The sequence below is a fragment of the Melanotaenia boesemani genome, chromosome 4, assembly GCF_017639745.1.
Source record: "Melanotaenia boesemani isolate fMelBoe1 chromosome 4, fMelBoe1.pri, whole genome shotgun sequence".
Taxonomy (NCBI): Eukaryota; Metazoa; Chordata; class Actinopteri; order Atheriniformes; family Melanotaeniidae; genus Melanotaenia; species Melanotaenia boesemani.
In genome coordinates, this window is record NC_055685.1 from 11,174,779 (window position 1) to 11,196,937 (window position 22,159).

Sequence of the window (22,159 nt, forward strand, 5' to 3'; positions counted from 1 at the left end):
ATTAGAACAATGATTGGATATTGAGCACCATATTTCAATGGTTATTTTATTAAAATATTTGAAACTATTAAATTCAGACCTTTATTGTTTCCTTTGCCCAAAGCGACTGTTCCTTCCCTCTCTGACGTGACTACTTTATGAATGACATGATGGTTTTAATGGTAAAACATCTGCAAGGTGCAGAAAAAGTGACATCAGAATGTTTTAACTTCAGTATTACATATTTCACTCAGTTTTCAATTGTAGAATAGATGATTTAAAGTTTTTTTCTTTGATAGTGGTTTCATTGGAGACAGGGTTTTTAAACACGAAATACACGCTCATTGTTGGCTTTGTTACTTCTGTTCAACTGCAAATGGATAATCAGCCAATCACCTGGCAGCAACTCAATGCATTTAGGCATGTAGACATGGCGACTTCCTAAAGTTCATACAGAGCATCAGTTTTGGGGGGAGTGTGGTTTTTAAGCTATTTTGAACATGGCATGGTTGGCTGTGCCAAACAAGCTAGTATTTCAGAAACTGCTGATCAGCTGGGATTTCACACACAACCATCGCTAGAGTTTACAGTCTTAAAAAAGAGAAAGTATCCAGAGTGACAGTTGTGTGGATGAAAATGTCTTGATGTCAGAGGAGAATGGGAAGACTGGTTGGAGATGATATAAAGGCAACAGTAACTAGAATAACTTCTGTTTACAACCAAGATATGTAGAATACCGTTTCTGAACACGTCCAACATTAAAGTAGATGGGCTACAGCAGCAGAAGACTGCACCAAGTACCACTCCTCTGAGCTAAGAACAGGAAACCAAGGGTACAATTCACACTGACTAACCAAAACTAGACAATAGAAGATGGAAAAACTTTGTCTGGTCTGGTTTCAGCTGCTGCATTCAGATGGTAGGGTCAGAATTGTGTGTAAATAACATGAAAGTAAGGATCCATCTTGCCTTGTGTCAACAATTCAGACTGGTAGTGTTGGTGTAATGGTGTGAGGGATCACAAACAGCATCACTTTAACCCAGTCGCTTACCTGGGTATTATTCCTGACCATGTCCATCCCGTTCTGACCACAGTTAGCATCCTCTGATGGCTACTTCCTGCAGGATAATGCACCATGTCACAAAGCTTAAATAATTTCCAAATGGTTTCTTGAACATGTCAATGAGGTTGCTTTAAATAAAGTGGTCAAGTAGTGTAGAATGGACTTTCTAGTGTGCAAAGATTCAGTAAACAACGTGGTAGAAACCCACACTTTGTGTTGAAGAGCTCGTTTTAGATCGTAGTGATAACCTGTAGCTTTAACCAGTTATTCTCTGAATTGTTGTACCAGAATTTGCATGTTCGTACTAAATGAGGCCGCCTCACACCCAGGGATAAAGAGTTGAGTGTTCTCAGTAGATTCAGCCTTGCAGAGAAGACAGGAAGTGAAATCTGGGCAGCATCTTAAATGACCAAGCTTTGTACTCCCATTGAAACCACGTCACAGCACACTTCACATGGCTCTGATACCAAAGCCAGAGTGAGAATTAAAGTTTGATGGAAAAGTCAAAAAGGAGGGAAGAAAATTCACCTCCTTTCAACACCATTCCCTTTGTGTGGCTGTAGCGAATAACCATCTAGCTTTTAGAGATCCTTCAGGGATCATCTGAGTTCTTTTATAAAAACATCTTTTAGTTGTTGGTGAACATTCAAGGTTATGAACAGGACATCTCAGTCAGTGAACAAGCTTTATTTTTTACCTCCAAACTCTGATCCACCCTCACTCATGCATGAATAGATGGAAAGAGACCTCAATTAAAGCCATGATTTTATATAATAAAATACCTCTTTTGCTATTGTTAAATCCTTAGTAATCTTTTTGTAGCTTTATTCTAAATTAAATTTCACACATTTTACATTGATATTACACATTTATCATCAGCTATACTATGTATTTATTGACAACACACTATTCTTTACACCTGCTGGATATAATATATATCCTGCTATGTATATATTTACTATTTATATAATTATCCTTCAATATTATCAGCGCTTATTCCTTGGAAGCTGTACAAAAGCCCAAGTACATAATCCAATATTTATAAACTCCAATTAGACATTTTTAGACTTAGAAAAACTTTATTGTTCATAGCAGAGCAATGGAAATTTGTCTGTGACTAAACAGCCCACAGAATAAAAACACACAAGTTAAACAAGTAATTAAAAAAAAAGCTTTACTCCTAAGTTTGATTTATTTGCTTACAAAACCCAATGCTTAGTGAGTTACATTAACAGTTTAAATAATTGTTTTCACATTAAAACAGATGTAATTAATCCTATTGTAAATGTGCAGATGCTACCAACACTTGTAAAATCTGAATAACATTACATGTTATTGAGCCTCTTGTCAGGACAACAACCTGAACTTCAGTAGCTTTTCCAAGGGCATCGATCGGAGATGGAACAAACATCAGGAACTAAAGGGTTGAAAAAGAAATGCTTTAAACAGTTTTCAAGATGTGTGATTTTAGGAAATGGAAAAGGTAGAATTTGTCAAGAGCTTTGACACAGCCAAGGTAAAGAAGGCTGAAACATGATCAAGACTAAGTAACATTTGCAGGCTGAAGTGTCAGTATTGAGCCAAGAAAATAACCGAGGCCTTTCTTTAACCTTTTTTTTCCTTTCTTTTTAATGGATAGATAAAATGGAGGCGATGGAGAAGATGGATGGACCTGCACTGGATCATTGAGTCAGGTGCCAGCAGGATGGAGGAGGGTTGTTAGGGACTGCTATCAGTAATGATGAGCTGGTCGGACTTTTTATTTTTTTTTTTTTAGGTTGAAAATGGACTGAAAATCAGCTCCAAAATTTACTGGCAGTTAGTGGAAAATACTACAAGCATTGGTGCAGGAGGAAGTCTGTGATCGCATCACATCCATCCAGGTGCTTCTCCATTTATCCTGCCAGCAAAGATGATGAGAAAAGATGTTGCTTCCCTTCCTCAGCTGACTTAAATTCTGCTGAGGGACTCTTGGGCCCAGCTTTAAAGATTAGATTTATATTGCATTACATCCATCTGGAGCATTCTTGAGTTGTAAAGTGCTCACTGATGGCTTTTAAATATATAAAAAATGTTATTTGATATTTCTTTTTCCTTTTCTGTAGATTGCAACATTCAAGGTTTTTGCAGCTGTGCATAAGCAGCATCTGTGAGCACAGACCCTGCTACAGCATTCAAGTGGTGTCTGCTCCAAGCATGCCATCTGGATCGGACCAAAGGTGTCAAAGGGCAACTTAAAACAGAAAAACCAAGTTGCAGCATTATTTGGAGTGAGCACTTGTGAGACATTTAAATTGAAGGTCGAGCTTCAGTATCAGAGACAGGCGTCAAGAAGGTTGTTTTCCTCACCCTGTCGGTTCTTACAAACTGTCGGCAGTCATCTACAGGTTTGCAGTAAAGGTTTGCAGGACAATATCGCAGACAGCTATTTACCCAGACAATCTGGAACACACTGCATGCAGCTAGTTCACCGGTTTCATAGAGCTGCCACCGGAGCATGTGAAGGAACGTTATGTTCATGGATGAGTCTAAAGTATTTTATTGCCAGTTTGATCAAACTGTGGAGAAGATGCAAAGAATGCTATGCTGATTGCTTCACTGATATGTAACAGCTTTTGGTGGAGGCAATGTACAAGTGTGCAGCAGCATCCCACTTCAAAGAAAAACAAGGCTTGTCATCAGTGGATTGACATCAGTGCAGAGATATTGAGATAAGATTCTGCAACTAGCGGCAATCCTATATCTTCACAGTCTGGGACGGAACTCTATCCAAAAAGATGGCAATGAAAAGAGCAAGGTTTACCAGAGACCACCTCCTGAATTTGGGAGTGAAGATCTGCAATGGCTTGCCTGCAGTCCTGACCTCCACCTCACTGAACACTTGTAACATCATCTTGGGTGTGATGATTGTGCCAGAGTGACCAACACAACTACACTGGCTGACTTGTGACAAATATTGTTAATGAGTTGCCATCCCACAGAAGTGTGTGACTAAGCTGGTGACACTGCTACTGAGACCCCTGTTTGCTAAATGAAAATCAAAGTGCAAATAACTGACACAAAACAAGAGTGGACGGCACACAAAGCTGTTTGGACAGAGAAGATTCGGCTAGTTTTTCATGAGCCAACCCACATACTCAACTCTGCTGCTCATCCCACAAAGACATTTTCCTTATAAATGTGGCACCATTTAAAAAGGAAATTAACAATTTTTCCACCAGTATAATATTTACTGTCAGGAAATATTGTTGCAACAAAGAAATAATTATTCTAAACATAGATTTTTTACTTTTTGTACTAAATTTAGATGCAGTTTTTGCAGGTTGCAGAACCTCTGCCTATTTTTACTTCTAAAAGACTCTTCCTCTCCAAGGTGCTCCTTATTTTTTTAGCCAATTATGTTACTACTCTGCTGCCAATGAACATACATGCAACACACTCACTAACTGATTTTTCAGTGCCAGTCTACAAGAGAAAATATTTAAAAGGTTTATAAATTAAGTGATAACACAGCAACTGTAACTAAGGATCAGATAGGCAGCAGGAAAAAGACAGTTCCTAAATCTTTTTCTTGAATCCCAGCTGAAATAAAGTTTCTGTGGAGGAGACGCTGGAAAATAATTTGCTCAGCTCACTGCCTCAATCTGTTTCCTAATATGGATTTAACCAGGCTAAAAGAATTGCAGGGTAAGAAGCCCTGCGAGACTGGAACGCTCATTACACATCCACAATGATGTTCTTTTAAAAAAGAAAAGAAAAGAAAAAGAAAAGGAGGGGTGAGGATGGGATTGGTAACAGAGATAATGATGCTTTTCTTAGCATCTCATAATTAACAGGGTGGAATGGTTTAAAGTATGACCAGAGGATGTTATGAAAATCTAATGATTGAGCTGCTGTAAAACATTGTGGCTTAATTATATTCATACTTTGGTGTTTGGAACACAGCAACAATGGCATACATGTTCAGGGCTCCATGACATTCTTATTAGAACAAAAGTAAATGACAATGGACATGTCACAATGACAAGAATGGTTCAAACACTTAGATGTGCAGTTGTATATTATACCCTCTTTCAGTCTAAGGTTTGAGGTATCAGGGCATTAAAACATCTGACCAGGTTTTAAAATGAGATACAGCCTGAGATAAGATGCACTTTGTCATCATTTATTTGATTCCAGTTATGCCAAAATAGAGAAGCGGGTTGGAAAAGTACTCCTAAGGATTCATCAGCCTGTATAAACACTAATGACTTGCAGAAATCATTTTCTCTATGATGTTATCAGTCTCTCACATTGATGTGGAGGAATTTTGGCCAGCTCTATTTTACTAAGCTGCCTCTCTTTTATTAGGGTTTGCAGGCATTTATTTATGCACACAGGGCCCACTACTGCATTTCAATCAGGTTGAGGTCTGAACTTAAAGTGGACCATTGCTGCCCCTTGATTATTTTCTTCAGTCGTTCTGTTAAAGATTTTCTGCTGTTCTTGGGGTCGATGTCTTGCAGCCTGGACCTATGTCATCCAAGCTTTAGCAGTGAAACAGCTTGACCCTGGAATACAGTGACTGCAAGGTATCCAGGTCCTGTAGCTGTAAAACAAACCCGAAACCCCTCCACCACCATGCTTGACAGCTGGTGTAAGGTGATGATATATGCTTTATGACCTGAAATGTCCACTTTGGCTTCATCTGTCCAAAGGACAAAATAAGCTGTCATGTTCTTTTTAGACAAACTGTCCAAACTTCTGATTTTTTGTAGAAGCGCTCAAATTAGATGATCAATTAATCAAGTGCATGTTATTATCAGCACTTTTTTCTTCATGCAAAAAAGACAGAAAGGATAGATGAAAATGGAGGAAGTTCTTAGTGCATCATATGGCATCCCTCAGCATTCTGAGCCTATGGCAGCATAACTAAGGGATGGTTAGACCACCCCTGACAAAATATTTATCAAAAAGGAAGGTTTTAAGCCTGATCTTAAAGGTAGAGAAGCCGTCTGACTCCCAAACCCAAACTGGGAGCTGGTTCTATAAGAGAAGGGCCTGAGATTCTTTTAAACTTTGTTTTAAACCTCATTTTAAGATTTAAAGCAAAATGTTACTATCTGATCTTTAAGTGTAATCTTTAAATGTAGATTGACTACATTCAACAAGCAGCCAAAAGGATGTAGTTTACCGTTTTCTCTCAGGAAGTCTTCACGTAATCCCTTTCCTTTCAACAGAAACAATGAGGAACGTCAAACCTTTGATAGCTTTCAGTTTTTTGTGCATTCTTAGCATTTATAGTATCTTTTTTTCCTCTTTGGATTGTATGTTGTCTTTCTGTATTGTTTTATTTGATCTGTACAGTTTATTTCTGTTTGTACATGCTCATTTGTAAAGCTTTTCCTTGTACCCAGCACGGGACTATGGATCAAATGGAGCCATTTTGAGGTTATCCAGGCATGTTGAAATTAAATTAAATTCATCACAGCTTGAACATAGTCCCATGGAGTTCACATGCTGTCAGTAAACAGCTGTTTCCGTGTGGTGTGGCCTTGCATCTTTCAGGCATAGCCAATATTTAGAGATATCTCATCTTCTTTAGTAGCTGCTGAGTTAATGACAGTTATTGATCTTGTTCATACATGCTTTAAAACAGTGTATCAGAGGGATAGCCCTGTACTTTAATATTTTGTCAGTGATCTCATATTTGTCTCTAATCTCCAGCATATTTATATTGGCAAGAGGAACTTGGTACAGGGGATTTCTATTTTAGCTTTTCTCTCTTGGTTTGTTCCATTGACAGGTCAAAATAAATGAACACATGATAACATGTTTAAAAATATGCCCGGCATCATATGTTACTATACCCGAATGAAGACTGCCAGGATTTTATTCATGTTGTTAAAAGGACCAGATCAGCCTTTTTAGACAGTATAATATAGATGTTAACAACTTTTACAGCATTTACAGCCTCTGCTCTACTGGACATATTTCCATCACAATGCAAAAATGTGTCTGTGTCAAAGTTTTGATGTACAAGGAGGACTGGATTAGAAATTCTACCTGTCAGCACATAATGGATGCTGACACCTGAGACCACTTTAATTTTTAATGATGGGGTTTTTGCTTGCTGTGTAGTTTGGTTAAATGAGCTGAAAATAAAGCTAAAAGTTAGTCTTGAAACTTGCTGCATATTGTGACACTGGGAAATTACCCAGAGTGATTGAACAGGACAAACTCAGGACAGATGTCATCTGCCCCTTATCAGGTGTTACAATGAGGAAAATACATTGTCAAGTGAGCAACAACACATGGAGTATTTCACCAAAACTGAGCCAAAATGCAGAAACAGCATGCTGGTAAGTTAGAATAAGCCATAGCATGTAGTAAACTACCTTCAGCAGCAACAAGGTGAAGTAATCATTTTCTCAGTGATGATGTGATCACTATCTCATATTACACCGTCACCTGTCTCTACAGTGTTGCTGTTCATTTATTTGGGTTTTGTTTTTAGCTCTCTTAACGTCCTGTCTCTGCATTAGATGAGTATGAGGTCTGGACTTTGACTGGTCCATTGCTATACTTAAATTTTTTTATGTTGTAGATTTGCTTCTGTGCTTCATATCATTGTCCTGTTGCCAGGTGTTAAAAAAGGCTGCAAAACGAGCAAATCGTGGACCTCCATCACAATCCCAAATGATCCTGACCAAACATCTCCACTTTGGTTTTAATCTTTCTAAAGGAAATTGTTCCAGAAGTCTTGTAATTTGTTTAGATACAGTTTTGCAAACCTAAGCTGTGCTGCCATGTTCTTTTTAGAGGCTTCCTCTAAGCAAGTGTTTCTCAGTCCTGGTCATCAGGACCCGCTGCCAGGCCTGCATGTTTTAGAGCAGAGTTGCCCAAGCCCAGTCCTTGAGATCTACTATCCTGCAAGTTCTAGATGCAGCCTTTCTCCAACACACCTAAAACAAATGAATAGCTCGTTACCAGGCCTTAGCAGAACTGAATGTCATGCACACGAGGAAATTCAGCCATTTTTTTTCAGGTATGATGGAGAAGAGTTGCATCTAAAGGTTGCAGGATAGTGGACTTGGGCATGACTGTTTTAGAGGAAACCTTACATTAAACCACACAAATCAAATGAATGGCTCATTAACAGACTTGCAAATAACTTGAAGAGGAAATCAGGTGTATAGGAACAGGTAAGACATGCATGGTAGTGGGTCCTGAGGACCTGAATTGAAAAACACTGCTCTACACAAGCTTTTCTTTTTCTAACTGCACCGTCCTAAATTTTAATATTTAACATGCTAACTGAGGCCTGAAAAATGTGACATGGAGTCTTGAATTATGTTTTCACTTTCTCTGAGCATTGCACAGTCTGACCTCGAGCTGAACTTGCTGAGACATCCACTCCTGGGAAGACTAAGCTGTCTTAAACATTTCTCACTGTAGAATGATGAACAAATTGTTCAGAAATATAAATCTTTCCAGAGTGATGCATGGCATCAGTTGCTTCTCTAAGATGCCTGCAGATGCTTTTCCTCCCTAGCATTGCGTTAACATGCACTTTACATCTGATCAGCAGCACCTTGCTGCGACTTCCCCTCTTAATTCCTTTTTATGAAAATGCCTCTACATTTTTGGCTTGGTGTTGAGGAGTCTCTGGTTGTATTTACCCAGTCTTAAGGCATGCTAGGAGCCATTTTATCTAACGATGAATCTGCAGGGTGATTCTTTCCTTTCTGTTCCTTTCTTTCCACAGTCTGACATTTGTTACGGACCTTTTGCGTTATGATTGAGAAATGACAGCCGCAGCAGAAATTTCACTTGAGTTTATTTGTAACAAATGAAACTTGTGTCGATAAAGAACAAAAATCCAGACAGACCTGTTTTTTTTTCTCTTTTTTTTCTGTTTTCACACGCTCTGAGAACCAATGTAAGAAAATAAAAAGCACTTGTTGATTCAGAGCTGAAAAAAAAGTTTACATGTACAGACCAATTGGAGGTAACTGATCCAAGTAACACACCATATTTTCATTTTTTATACAATTTATAAACTCCAGTTTTATCCATTTACATGATACATTGCAGGGAGGGCGGGGCGGGGGTTAAAATATAACACATTTTTGTGAAACTTCTTGTTTGTGGTACAACAAATCCACAATGTGATGTATTGCACATACGGCTGTGCCATAAATCTGTGATTTCAGGTGCATCCTCTTTATTATACCACTCTTATATATCTGATAAATTTCTCTTCACTCCTGAATGCTATATTTAATTTACTTATTTATCCATCTATTTATGCATTTCAGTTACTCTCTGTGTTTTGTGTTATTTACATATACACAACCATGTGAGCATTGCAGAATCCAACTTTTACTGAGTTCAAGTAAGACTCCTTTTTTGGGGGCGGGGCTGTCAGAGATAATAGGATACTAGTATTAGTGCATAGTACAAAGAGAGAAAGTGCAAGTCTTCCCATAACTGGTGTGACCAAAGGGGCATCTCAAAAGTGGTACCATGCATACAAAAAAACGACAGGGTTACTGTAAGATGACGGAAAACTGTCGACCATCTCTTGTGTGGTCAAGCGTTAATGGAGATAAGTATATATGTATATAAAAAAAAATATCTATGTTCTGTGTCATTAGCACCGGAACTTCTTTTAGACTTTGCTGTTATTGGAAAACATACATGAATATCAACGTCAGACTGAGGAACAGAGGTGAGCAGTTGGACTGATTTTGGGTGGGTAACATAGTACTCCTCTGGTGGGGGTTTTCTCCTTTCTGATCAAACTTAACAGAGATCCACTGCCGTTCAGCTTTATAGAGATTTCTGCATAGTTGAGCAGGTTTGATCCGTCCGATCCGACTCAAGAAGTCAGAAAAAGTTGGCCGAAAATTTCATGGCAGGCAAACTGAAGTTTCCACGAAAGGAGCAGAAACACAAAGATGGAAAGGCTGGGGATAGTCGAACCGTCCTGCCGACAACCCGCTCTGAAACCACGTTTGGTGTGCAGCCGAGTCACGCGTGATGTAACGTACCTAGTCAAAAACAGACCTAACCTTGCTACAGCTACTCGACCTGCCCAGAGCCTCCCATGTAAAAGTACACAGCCAAAAAAAGACCCAAAAGTACCTGAACATATCGTAACATAACTAAATCAAATACACAAACGTTCAGAATCACAAGCATACATACAGAAAATACACCGAAAAAAAAGCCTTTAAAGAAACTTTATCAAAATAGGCGTGTAATATAAGGCACTAGAAATCTAAAATCAAAATACTAAATAGATGCTGTTGAAGTATGAGTTCGATCATTCGTTGCGACACACAGAAGGATGACATCATCTACTTGAAGTTTTGACGTGATAACCGATCCTAAGAGGTCAGAGGTTACTCCTCCGTCTGGACACGCTGAAACCGCATCGCGTGAAACATCCTTGTATCTGGTATAAATGACGCCCCAACATCTATAATATCATCATCATGGCGTATAACTGCAGTTAGTGACTTGACACAAAAATATACAATACATCTACTTATTGCACACTTAATCAGACAGAAAAGTCAAAGGTGAGCATTCCAGTGAGAAATTTGTTCCTCCCCCTGACCTCCCTTCACCCCCCACCCACCTTGTCTATATCCCTTTCTTGCTCCCTGTTTGAGAAATCTTTGTGAAGCTTATTTGGACACATAAATAGTTGTTTTTTTCATACTTCCTGTGCATACTCTGTACTTGTGTTTTCTCTGGCTTTTTATCAACACACACAGAACAACTTGGCAAAGGATTGTTGTTGGGACTTCCTGGGAGCAGCAGCGGTAAAAAAAATAAAAAAAAAAATAAAATGGGATGTGTATGTGTAAGACGTGTGTGCGTGTATGCCCAGAAGCAGGACATTTTCTTAAAGAGTGAGTGGAGAATACAAGATAGTGATACTCGATGGTGTTTTTTTTTTTTTCTTTTGTTTTTTTGTTTTTTTTTTCTTGTAGAAATGTGAAACGTTTCTCACACCAGAATTGATTGTACACTTTAAACCACAGAAAAATGGATACAGCTCATTGGATTTCACAGAAAAAGAAAGAAAAGGACATCCTTGCTTTGTAGGGACAGAAATCATAAACATGTAAAAAAAATAAAAAAAAGGAAACAAAAGCATGTGCCAAAGTGAATACCCAGTTTCTATTGTTAAAAAAAACAAAAAAACAATATAGTCACATATATTTCTAAAAAACTAAATAAATGTTTATTCTGTGTTATGCATCTCAAACTGCTCCTTCTGTACTTCCCTTATTTTAAACCGTGAAGCATAAGGTTGAACTGGTAGTGTTTATTACTGTACGGTAGAACGTTTCTCCTTGTCACTCACAGGAAACGAAAGTCTGTTTCCGAAACAAAAAAGAAAAAAAAACACTTCTTGGCCCTTTTTGTCTTTTTTTTTTTTCCTTTTTTCGTTAACGATGTGTTTGTCTCTTTCATACTGCGTGCTCTGTGTTGTTCAGTCTCCTGTTGGCAATGCTGCGGTGCTTAAAAGTCTGGGTTCTCTCGGTCTACAAGGCCTCCGTGAGACGGATTTGTAGACTCCTTCTGGACTTTCCTCGTGACAGAAAAATCAACACTTCCTGTGACTGGAAAAACAAACGACAAAAACGAAACCTGTAGCTTTGTCCTGCCTTTCGTTTGGTGATGCTACACTGGTGGTGGACGAGGTGAGTGTTCCACACCCAAACGACACAATTCTGGGTGCTCACAAAAAGCACAGAAAAAAAAATCTATACTTGATCAAGTATTCTGACTGGAACAGTGGTTGAAGTTGCCTCTTCACACTGACCAATGGGGATGTTTTTAGGGGGGCTGAGGGTGGAAGGAGACACCCTTGTCAAGCAGGTTTCTATGGCTCAGTTAGAGGTGCTGTTTCTGGGTACAGGATAAGCCGATGGTCCCCGTTAACTCTGCGTGTGGTGGTAAAATCTTCACGCACACATCGCAGCCTAGTGCATTTATTCAGGTATTGTGTGACACTACAAAAAGGAGAACTAGGCTGAATGTGGCATGAAGGGACAGCAACTGGGTTTACGTTGCATAGTGGTCGAAACTTCCCAGGTACTCCAGACTGGCTCGGTAGCAGAACTGGTACTGGTCCTAAAGCAAAGCAAAAGAACATCCAGTAAACAAGCAAATAAAAAAGGAGATTGTCTGTTGATTGTTTTTAGAAAACAGAGGGAAAACTTGCCTCTGTCTGAACGGTGGCAGGTCTCTGAGTGCGCAGCATCTTGACCGTCTGGAAGATGTCCACTACTCCCTCATACCTCATCCTCTCCAGCACGATACTGAGGGTGATGAAGACGCCGGTCCTCCCCACTCCAGCACTGTTAGTGGACAAATAATTAGCGCTTTTAAACAGCTGAACCTTAAATTCTTTGTCACAATAAGACTTTAACAACACGGTCATTATCATGACCAGAAACGTCAGGATAAAGATCTGATTCAAGTTGTAACAACACATCAATACATCAATTCAACAGCGTCGATCCACAAATTCTACACTCTAAAAATCAGCTAGCTTTACACTATATCCTGATTTAATGTTTCTTCTATGTGATAAAGCTCAATATTCAGAATGAGGCACTTTAAAGTCTATTTTTGTCCTTTTTTTCTTGTCAATTTAAAGTCTGAATGAGCTCAGAATAAAAGTTTTAAATATTTTATTAGCTTTTTGTGATTAAATGAAAAGAAGTGATTGTGTTAAATCAGCATGTGAGACTGAATCGAATCAAATATTGTTGAAGAAATTGTGCTAACGGCAAACATGAAATAAAAATCCATTTAACCGATATAATACCACTTTGTGTTCAAACTTTCTACGATACCAATAGAAAACAAAGACAAAATATGGCAATCAGACTAATTCAGTTCTGTGTTTGTATTTTTGGATTTATTTTTTGATAACTTAATAACAGACAAACTAAAATGTCATAAAATCCCCCGAATCTGCTTTTTATTTGAACTAAGTGAGATCAGAACATGATATAATGTGTGTGTCTTTAACATACCGATATCTCATTTTATTAATATAATGATTATCATAAATAACGGTACATCGTTATACTTCCAGAGTTATACAGCAGTACCTCCTGCTCATTTCATGACCTCATTCTGATTATCTGTAACTGAGACTATGGAGTCAAGACCAAGTTCAAGATGTAAGATTTAAGATTCAAGATAACTTTAATGTCCCACTAAGTTGGCTTTTATTCCTGCTGCAGCCACAGAACGTTGGGAAATAATAAAATGAACACAAACAACTAAAACCTTATCACATAAAACAGAACAATAAATAAAATAAAACAATTTAGTAAATTAGGAAAACTATAGAAACAGTGATAAAGATCAATTAAAAACAATAAAAATAAATTAAAAGCAGGAAACTGTTTACGTCCCAGGCTTTATCTGTTTGTTTAAAAGTTGAGCTGACTCAGGGATAAATGACCTTTTTTTTAACCCATTAAATTTGCAGTGAGGGACTTGGTTTCTCCTTCCTGAGGGCAGCAGCTCGTACTTATTAAGCAGGAAGTGGGTCAAGTCAATAATTATTTTACCAGCTTGTCTACAGGAGGCCTGTTTAAAGATGGTCAGAACAATAAAATGTTGAAATTAAAAACTTTAAACTAGAAAAAAAGGACTAATTTCAAACTTAAATACTTCAAACCTACAAATTTCTGCATAATTATTTATCTTTCTTTCAGCAATTTTTTTCTTTCAACTTAATATTGGCCAGTCAACATTTTCTTAATTAAAAAAAAAAAAAACTTGTAAATGATCCATTTTTCTTCTTGTACAGCGACTCTGCACAAATCTAATTGAATTGAACTTTTTGGTCACTGGGTAATGTAAAAAATTAGCTCAGCCAGCCCAATTATAGAGATAGAACCCTGCTAAATAAATCCACTCTAATATAAAATGCTGACCCTCCTTTCAAACACAAACTCAGTTTTGGTTAAACAAACCAAACGGCTTAATGCTTAATGTTTCTATTCTTTAAATATTCATTCAACAATTTATTTTAAGTGTGTGTTTTAATAATTTAATAAACATAATGAAACAAGTTCTTTTTATTTATTTATTTTAGTATACTCCAACTCACATGAAACATCCATACCCGGTTTATTTCCTTTACCCATGTATGTATCTATGTATATGTGTATATATATATATATATATATATATATATATATATATATATATATATATATATATATAAATATGTATATATATATATATATGTGTATATGTATATATATATATATATATATGTGTATATGTATATATATATATATATATATGTGTATATGTATATATATATATATATATATATATATATGTGTATATGTATATATATATCATCATTTTCAGAAGTGTGCATACAGCTGGCTGTGGTTTGTCCATTTTCTTCTCATTGTCTCTGTCAGGTTGCAGATGTGCATCATTTATTTGCATTACAGCAATAAATATTAGTCAGTGAAAAAAACAGATTGAACTCCCATGAGTTTCTTGGGTGGGTATTTGGCTTTGAATCAGTTTGCATTAGGACCTTTCTGAGAATTTTTGGTACAGAAGCAGATTACTTATATTATGTAATGCTTTGCAAACATCACTTGGATGCATCTTATGTAATGTTTTCTGTCCAAGTGCCAGTAAAAGTTTGGTATGCTTCCAGCTGTCTTTTGTGTTTTCCTTAAGTTGTTTTTCACATAAACTTTGTGAGTTTAAGTGTCACTGATTCATCTTTAAGATCATAAAAATGCAGCTGATGGCAAGACGAGACAAACTCCATCCAGATGTGGTCTTGAGACCCACACCAGTCTCGATTACTCCAACATTAACCATTTGATGGTACAGTTTGGTGGATACATGATTGTACTGAAAACTGAGAGGTTAAGCCCTGAAGTACCTCCTGAGCCACAGCTAACCCAATTTGACCTGTTTTCAAATGATTTAAACCCTTTATTTGATTTAAAACAGTAAAAATAAAAAAGACTCCAAGACTTCTTAGTGCTTTCAGAACAGTGATGAAATGTTTAGCAGAATATGATTTCAGTTGTAAGTTGGCTTCTGTCTTTAACAATTGAAGTGAAAATAAGGAATAGTTCTGGCTCACTGGCACGAACACAAAAAAAACTGCTGGTTTCAATGTTTCTGACAGAGTTAATCAGCACATGTGAGAGTGTAACCATTTTTTATTGTCTCTATGCATGGCTCAGAGATTCCAGACAAGTTTGCACACTTTTCTCTTAAGTTTGCTTTAAAACATGCCAACTTCTGCAGCAGAAATGTTGCAGACCTCTTCCAGGGTCTGTTTTTGTGTGTGCAACAATCATGAATCTAGTTCCAGAGCTGCCAGCTGGCATAAATCAAGCTAAAGAGCCACTGATCAGCAGGCTGATTTCTATCAACATTCATGAGCTGCTCTGTGTTGATCATTTAGAGTTACATATGGTCTTGTGATGCAGATTTTCCATGTGGTCTGTGATTTATGAAGGGAACATAGCTAGAAAAGCCTGAAGATTTGCATTTGCATTCCTTATAAATCAGTGTTACTGAAATGTTGCCAATTAGGTGCTTTTTTTTCTCCTTTTTTTACAGTTTTGTTGCATATATATATATATATATATATATATATATATATATATATATATATATATAAAACTGTAGAATTTAGCTATTTTGTTGTCTGATATACTTTTTTTTTAGTTAAATATAAGGTATACAGGATATGCAAATAGGTGCATCCCCCTTTTTCTCCTCAATTTACCCTATGAAAGATAGCTTGCACACTGCAGGGCTCTACCCGTAGCGTTTTTATGGCATCTCTTCATCAGACACTGTCCACCTATCGTGCACAATACATTAAAACTAGGAATATGAATTGACAGAATATTTTGTAGATGTCATCAAGATGTTGTATAAACATTATCTAAAACAACTGGAAAAACCAAGGGCTCATCTCTCTGGAAAATGAGGTATTATCCTCGTTTAGGGAACTGGAAATGATTATTTGCTTTTCTCTGTATTGTTGTCAGAGTAAACCTGTAGATTAAATGCTTCCAGATATCCTTACTAAAGGAACAAGCAGAATTCTTCTTAACTGGTAATTCTAAGTTAAACATAATAACATCCTCATTTTCTGCTGTAACTTTTTCAGCATAAATAATTTATAGGAGGACTCTGCCTTACCTGCAGTGCACAGTAATTGGCCCGTCCTGGCCAAACTGTTCTTTAGTTTTGTGCACCTGGCCAATAAAATCAATAAACCCTTCTCCTGATTTTGGCACTCCTTGTTCTGGCCAATCAGTGAACTGGAATTGACGAACTGTCCGTGATTGGCCATCCTGAGAAAAAGAAAAACAATGTGTTATTCTTCGCAAAAAAAAACAAACACAAACATATGAGCAAACTGGAGACTCACTCTGGCATCTGTCACTTTGAACTCTCGGAGGATGTACTGGGGCATGTTGTACTCGGCCATGGGATCCACAACGAAGTACTGGTACCTGGCTGAGCGCTCTGCAGGCCAGTACTGGTGACACTTCTCCTGCAGAGGACAGCACACAGGCTTCTTTTCAGAGCTTTATGTCATGTTTAAGGGATTTTTCTTTTTTATGTGTAAGGAGAGGAAATTCAGACGACTTCATCGTGAAAATATCTCAATAACTTCACAATGTCAACAGTTTATCACATTTAGATGAAAATGTGATGAAAACTTCTACTGAGGTCAAGAGTAGAAAAGTGACAATTTTTACAATTTTGTGAAATAAATTTCTTTACTAATTTAATAATCCTTATTAAATATTATCATTGCTTTGTATGATTATTTTATGCTTATATTCTTACTGTGTACAAGTTTAATTTGACCCCTGGACTGAGAACAATGTGTGCTTGGTGGAAGACACTGAGGCGTCAAAACAACACCTGCCAAGATAAGAAAAGCCTCAAAGACTGAACCCAATCTTATAATCCCACTGTTTTATTTTCCCCTCCCTCTGTGGGTCAAAGTCTCTACACATCTTTCTCCTCTAAACCTCCCCCGACTGTCTGAATCGGGTTGACATGTTCTAACATTTTGATCCTACCCATTGAGACGTGCTCCCTATGCCTTCTGTGCATGCGCACAACACAAAAACATCATTTCAATATGCGGTAAGGACACGCCCATAAATCCATGCTACCCTCAAGTCCATGTCTAACAGCGCTACCTGCATGTTGTGAGGGTTTTGTCAGCTGTACCTCGTAAAATAAACCAATAACTTAAATGTCATATTAATTTTATGTATTTTCATAGAAATTGTAGCCCTATATTTAAAATATTCATTTTTCTTTTATTATATAAGCCTGTAACATAAACTTTCATTCATTTATACTGTTGCGACATCCTACTTGCATAAATATATGATAGGTTGTAAAGTAGCATACGCATACTTCGATGGGATCATTTAAAAAGTTGAATCCTTCTCCCTGCATCAATAAAGTAGCATACTGTCGAAACATCCAACCCTCATTATTTAATTTTTGAACTGTTACATTATTTCTTAAGATCGTACCTTAAGGGTACTTCAGTTATATTAAAGATAATTAATCCACAAATATGTGAATTAATGATGTTTAACTATTTCTGATCGTACAAAACTCTGACAGGGTAGCACAGAGCGACGGGTAAACATACAAATTCAGCTCGAGGTAGCGTATTTCGGCAAAGCGGCCTTCTCCTTGTATGAGTTCCTTTTCTCTTTTTGTACTAAACTTTGTTAAACTTCCCTCGTCCAGACTCTTGATAATATTTTATCTACAACAAATTCATTAATTCTTTAAATAACCTCAGGAAAAAAAGGAAAGAAAAGCAATGAAATCTTGTCTACTGCCTAAAATCTCCAGCTTACCTACAAGAATTTAATTTGTAGTGGATTTAAATACTTTTTTATTTATTCTTTATCTAGATTTTCTATCTGAATAGTCTTTATTAAAAAATTTTTTTTCACTTTCTGGCTCACGGTCAAGTTCAAAGATAATGCTACAGACCTTTGATGGGACAGATTATGTGGATTTTTTCATGCTAACATAAGAGTATGTGAGTTTGTATTCCGTACCCTTCCCATTTCTCTCAGCTTGGTTAACATGACCACGATGGTGGAGTTGTGCTCCCACAGCATTCTCCAGAAGTCCTCTGTGGTCTCAGCCAGTGGGCCTTGGGTTGCTATATAGGCCTTCTGCTGCCTGGAAACACAAATACACAAATACGGGTATGGTTCTCACTCTGGATTACAACTCTGAAACTAATGTTCATTTCTAATTTTCCCTAACCTGTATCCATCAATGAAGCTGGCATTGATATAGTCAGATCCTTCCACTCCTCTGATTGGCTGCAGACACACGCGTGTGGTTTCATAGGGCATAATATTCACCAGTCGGTTCTTGAACTTGTTGCATGGCAGATTGGCACTCACAAACCGTGATGTGTGAGCCTTGGCACTTGCCAGGCGCTGGAAAAGAAAGAAAAATATGCATTTTTTTAATATCACACACCCACAAATAATAATACATTTTTACTATTGTTAGATAAGGGTTGATGAAATAAAGTTTGCAGGGGCACATCGGGCAAAAGCCGGAAAATAAAATGAAAGTTTAGACAAATTCAAGGACCTCTGAAATGTATTCAACAGGAGGCCTGGTCTTTCTCTGGCAAGTTGGACAAGGGAAATTGGAAGATCAGTTGAACTAGGCAGGCCTCAGGATATTTAGCCAGACATCTTCAGTTGAATAAACAAAGTGGGGGCGTCTTAGAGGGATGAGGGCAGCGGTAGGCAATGGAAGAGGGAATATAATAAGAAGAGCAGAAAATCAAAAGTCGGGGTTCAGGAAACCACAAGGCCCCACACTGTCTCAACTCACATATGTGAACCACACTTGATCCTACACCAGTAAAAACAAAAAAGAAACACACTCACACAAAAAAAAACTAAAACCTCTTAAAGCCAAAGCACACACCTTCATGCATATATACATATATGTGCAGACATGAGCACACAGTCCCCTTCACAGTCGACCATTGGATGACACGGCACAAAATGAAAGACAGAACAGAAACAGGCAATGTGGTGACCGCAGACACAAGGCAAACAACGGAGTCTTGTGAACTGAACCTTGAACCAACTATGGGAGAAAAAGCAGTGCCTTATTTTCTTACAGACAAACTCAGCTGGAAAAGCCCACTGACCAGCCAACATAAGTTCACCAGTTCAGCTGGGTACCGTGAGCTCTGTTTCCAGCATCTTTATGTCATTTGGACTGAATTTGACTCCGCCTTATCAATAAACTTATCATGCCAAACCTTTCTTTGAACTCAAAAATCAGAAAATAAGTAGATTACTAAAATCTGCCATAAAAATCTCCAGCATACTCTGGCTTTCTGGAATTTCATGTGAAGGATGTGATGCCGGTCCTCCATGAGAAATCTCACACACTTTTGACGTCTCAGGCAGCAGCCTGTTGTGTCCCAAAAGCTTTCAAGTCAGATGAAATACGGTGACTGGGACAACCCAGGCATGTGTTTTACATCGACACTGAGCCACAAAAACAATCCAGTGAACGCTCCATTCATTGTCATTCAGAGAAAACCGCTGCTATTAAGAGAGGAATGCAGGGGTAATGGGAGGATGCAGATTGCATGAAGACGCTGTGTTGACTTTGCCCTCTGAACGTCTGAGCAGACATAAACCTTTTCAGGAAAAAATCTAAGCCACCTGCTTTCACTATACACCTCACCCAGCCAGACCAGACAGGTCTGCAAAAAAGTCATCTGGGAAGAGGTAAACATCACAGTAAACAAAACAAAGAAAACCTGTCAAGGCTTGTCAAGCTTTAAAACGATGATGCTCTCTGACAGCTACAGTGGAAATCTCACTTTATGGTTGGGAAATGCAAAGCAAAGATAATATCAACCTCTTTTAAGAGGCTAAAACTGTACGGGACACTGATATCCAAAGATCCTCAGTGGTTATGAGGGTCAAAACCTCTTGACTAATACATACTAGAAGACAGTTAATACATTTACAAGAACAGTTAATCCAAATTGTGACTCTGCTATTAATTGAACTACTTATTTGTCCCATATGGAATTAACCTACTATTAATTTCTGAATACTACAGCAGGTGAGATACGCTTCCTTTTTTAAGCTAGTTTACATTGTTTCTTTTAGTTTTTTACAGAAATGAGATGCTCTGTGATGGACTGGCGACCTCTCCAGGGTGTATCCTGCTTCTCAGCTGATAGCAGCTGGGAAACGCTCCAGCCCCACCTCACAACTCCAAATTAGATTATGTAGGGATAGAAAATCAATGTATGCATTCTATTCCTTTTGTTGTTCTATGTTGTTACCATCTTCATCCTGTCTGTTCTGCTACTTCTGACTCAAAAAGAGCTGAAAAGACTGCAAAGCATGAGCGGAGTGCCTGTGCAAGACATAGTATAAGACTTCCAACTGAAATATCTCAGCTTGTTGGTGCAACTTAAAAAAAACGTTTGAATTCAGTCAGACTTTGGTTATTTTCACAGATCATGTAAAAGGTTTTTTTTTTTTTCTTTGCTGCAGATGAGTTGTCTTCCAACTGAGTGCTTTCAAAAGGAGCCGAAACTGTAGTGTCAATGTGGGGAGCTGAAACTGTTGAATGAAAGGTGGAGAAGACGTGATACTGTGCCCAATTTTTTCCTCATGAGGATGGGATTTAGCAGTCGGAGGAGAAAGACCATTTTTAGGCCCCGGTGTCTAAAAATTGTGGAACAACTTCAGAAAAATGTTCCTCTGTTAAATTGTGAAGATGTTAAAAGTACCTGGCATCTGCAGTATATTGTATTATGAAAAGGTTCAGATAATCAGAAGGAATCTCTGTGTGCAGGGACACGGTCACAGGTCTAAACTTGATGCTCTTGATCTTCAGGGCCCTCAGGTGGAACTGCTTTAGACACGTGCATGATTCTCTACAAGTAATCACCACACTGACTGAGGAATACTTTCAGAAATCAATATTTTATTATAAAATTTATAATGAGCTAAAATTTTTGACGAAATGATAAAATGTCTCGGATTCAACATTTGACATGCTGTTCATGTTCTTTTGAGAAGAAAATACAGTTTTATGAGATTTTCAAATCATTGCATTTTGTTTTTTATTCACATTTTACACTGAGCAGCAACTTTTTAAAAATGTTTTTGTTTGTGCAAAAACAATAGAGGATTATATAGCTTTACATGGTCAAACACTAATTTATATCTGGGAACTTCTGCAGCCATATGGTCGCAGCAGGTCCCTGAGGTCATGTGATCAGGGTCTACTGGTCGTGCAGCAAACACAGTTAAAACCTAAAGCCAACAGGGCCTTGACAATGTTTGCTCCTGCTCTCTGAAAAACCCTTCCTCCGAGCCTGAGCTCTGGACTTGGTGATTGCTTTTAAAAATCTGCTAAAAACCCATCTTAATAAAGTTTGGTTAGCTTTTGTTGTTTTCAATTTTCTCATGTTTCTTGTATCTCTTTGTGAAACACTTTGTTGTTTTCATCTTGATAGTTGCTACATAAATAAAACTTAGACATGGATGTCTAATCATCAAAGTGATAGGAGGCAAGAAAAAAGTAAGTGTTTCTTACAGAAAATGGCTAGATCTTGAACTGGTCCTGACCTTAAACTCCAGCTCCATGCCAGTGACGTTTTCTCCTGGCTCAATCTGTGTCAGCCTCTGGATGTAAGAGTACAGATTCCTCGCTGGAACCTCAGTGTTCCCGCAGGTCACGGCCTCCAGCAGAGCATCATGGATAAAGATGTACTGGTCCTCTGTCTGGACCATGTAGTTCCGCTGGGAGCGCATCAGTGTGACGTGGCCGTAGATGTCGATGGTCTTCTCGTGCTTGATGCGCTCCGTCATGGCGTCAATGACGATGAAGCAGCCGGTGCGGCCCACTCCAGCGCTGAGCCCAAACAGGGAATAAAACAAGAAGGGACATATGGTGGTGAGATTTCCTCACAGAAGCTGGGATGTGAACAGTAATGGTCGTGTGTGTGTTTGTGTGTGTGTGTA

The 22,159-nt window shown here is 38.0% G+C and overlaps 1 protein-coding gene across 19 annotated transcripts in view; it reads right to left on the reverse strand.

Moving 5' to 3' along the window:
- Positions 1 to 8,847: 8,847 nt before the first annotated feature.
- ptprdb (protein tyrosine phosphatase receptor type Db) overlaps positions 8,848 to 22,159 on the reverse strand; it is a 194,011-nt gene continuing 180,699 nt past the window's right edge. For all 19 annotated transcript variants that reach the window (XM_041982822.1, XM_041982807.1, XM_041982820.1 and 16 more), the window contains 7 exons: positions 21,764 to 22,049; positions 18,393 to 18,571; positions 18,179 to 18,305; positions 16,504 to 16,629; positions 16,272 to 16,426; positions 12,271 to 12,406; positions 8,848 to 12,179 (listed from right to left, as the gene is read on the reverse strand). In XM_041982822.1, coding sequence (XP_041838756.1) covers positions 12,111 to 12,179; positions 12,271 to 12,406; positions 16,272 to 16,426; positions 16,504 to 16,629; positions 18,179 to 18,305; positions 18,393 to 18,571; positions 21,764 to 22,049 — 1,078 coding nt within the window. In that variant the 3' untranslated portion in view covers positions 8,848 to 12,110. The remainder of the gene's footprint in view (positions 12,180 to 12,270; positions 12,407 to 16,271; positions 16,427 to 16,503; positions 16,630 to 18,178; positions 18,306 to 18,392; positions 18,572 to 21,763; positions 22,050 to 22,159) is intronic.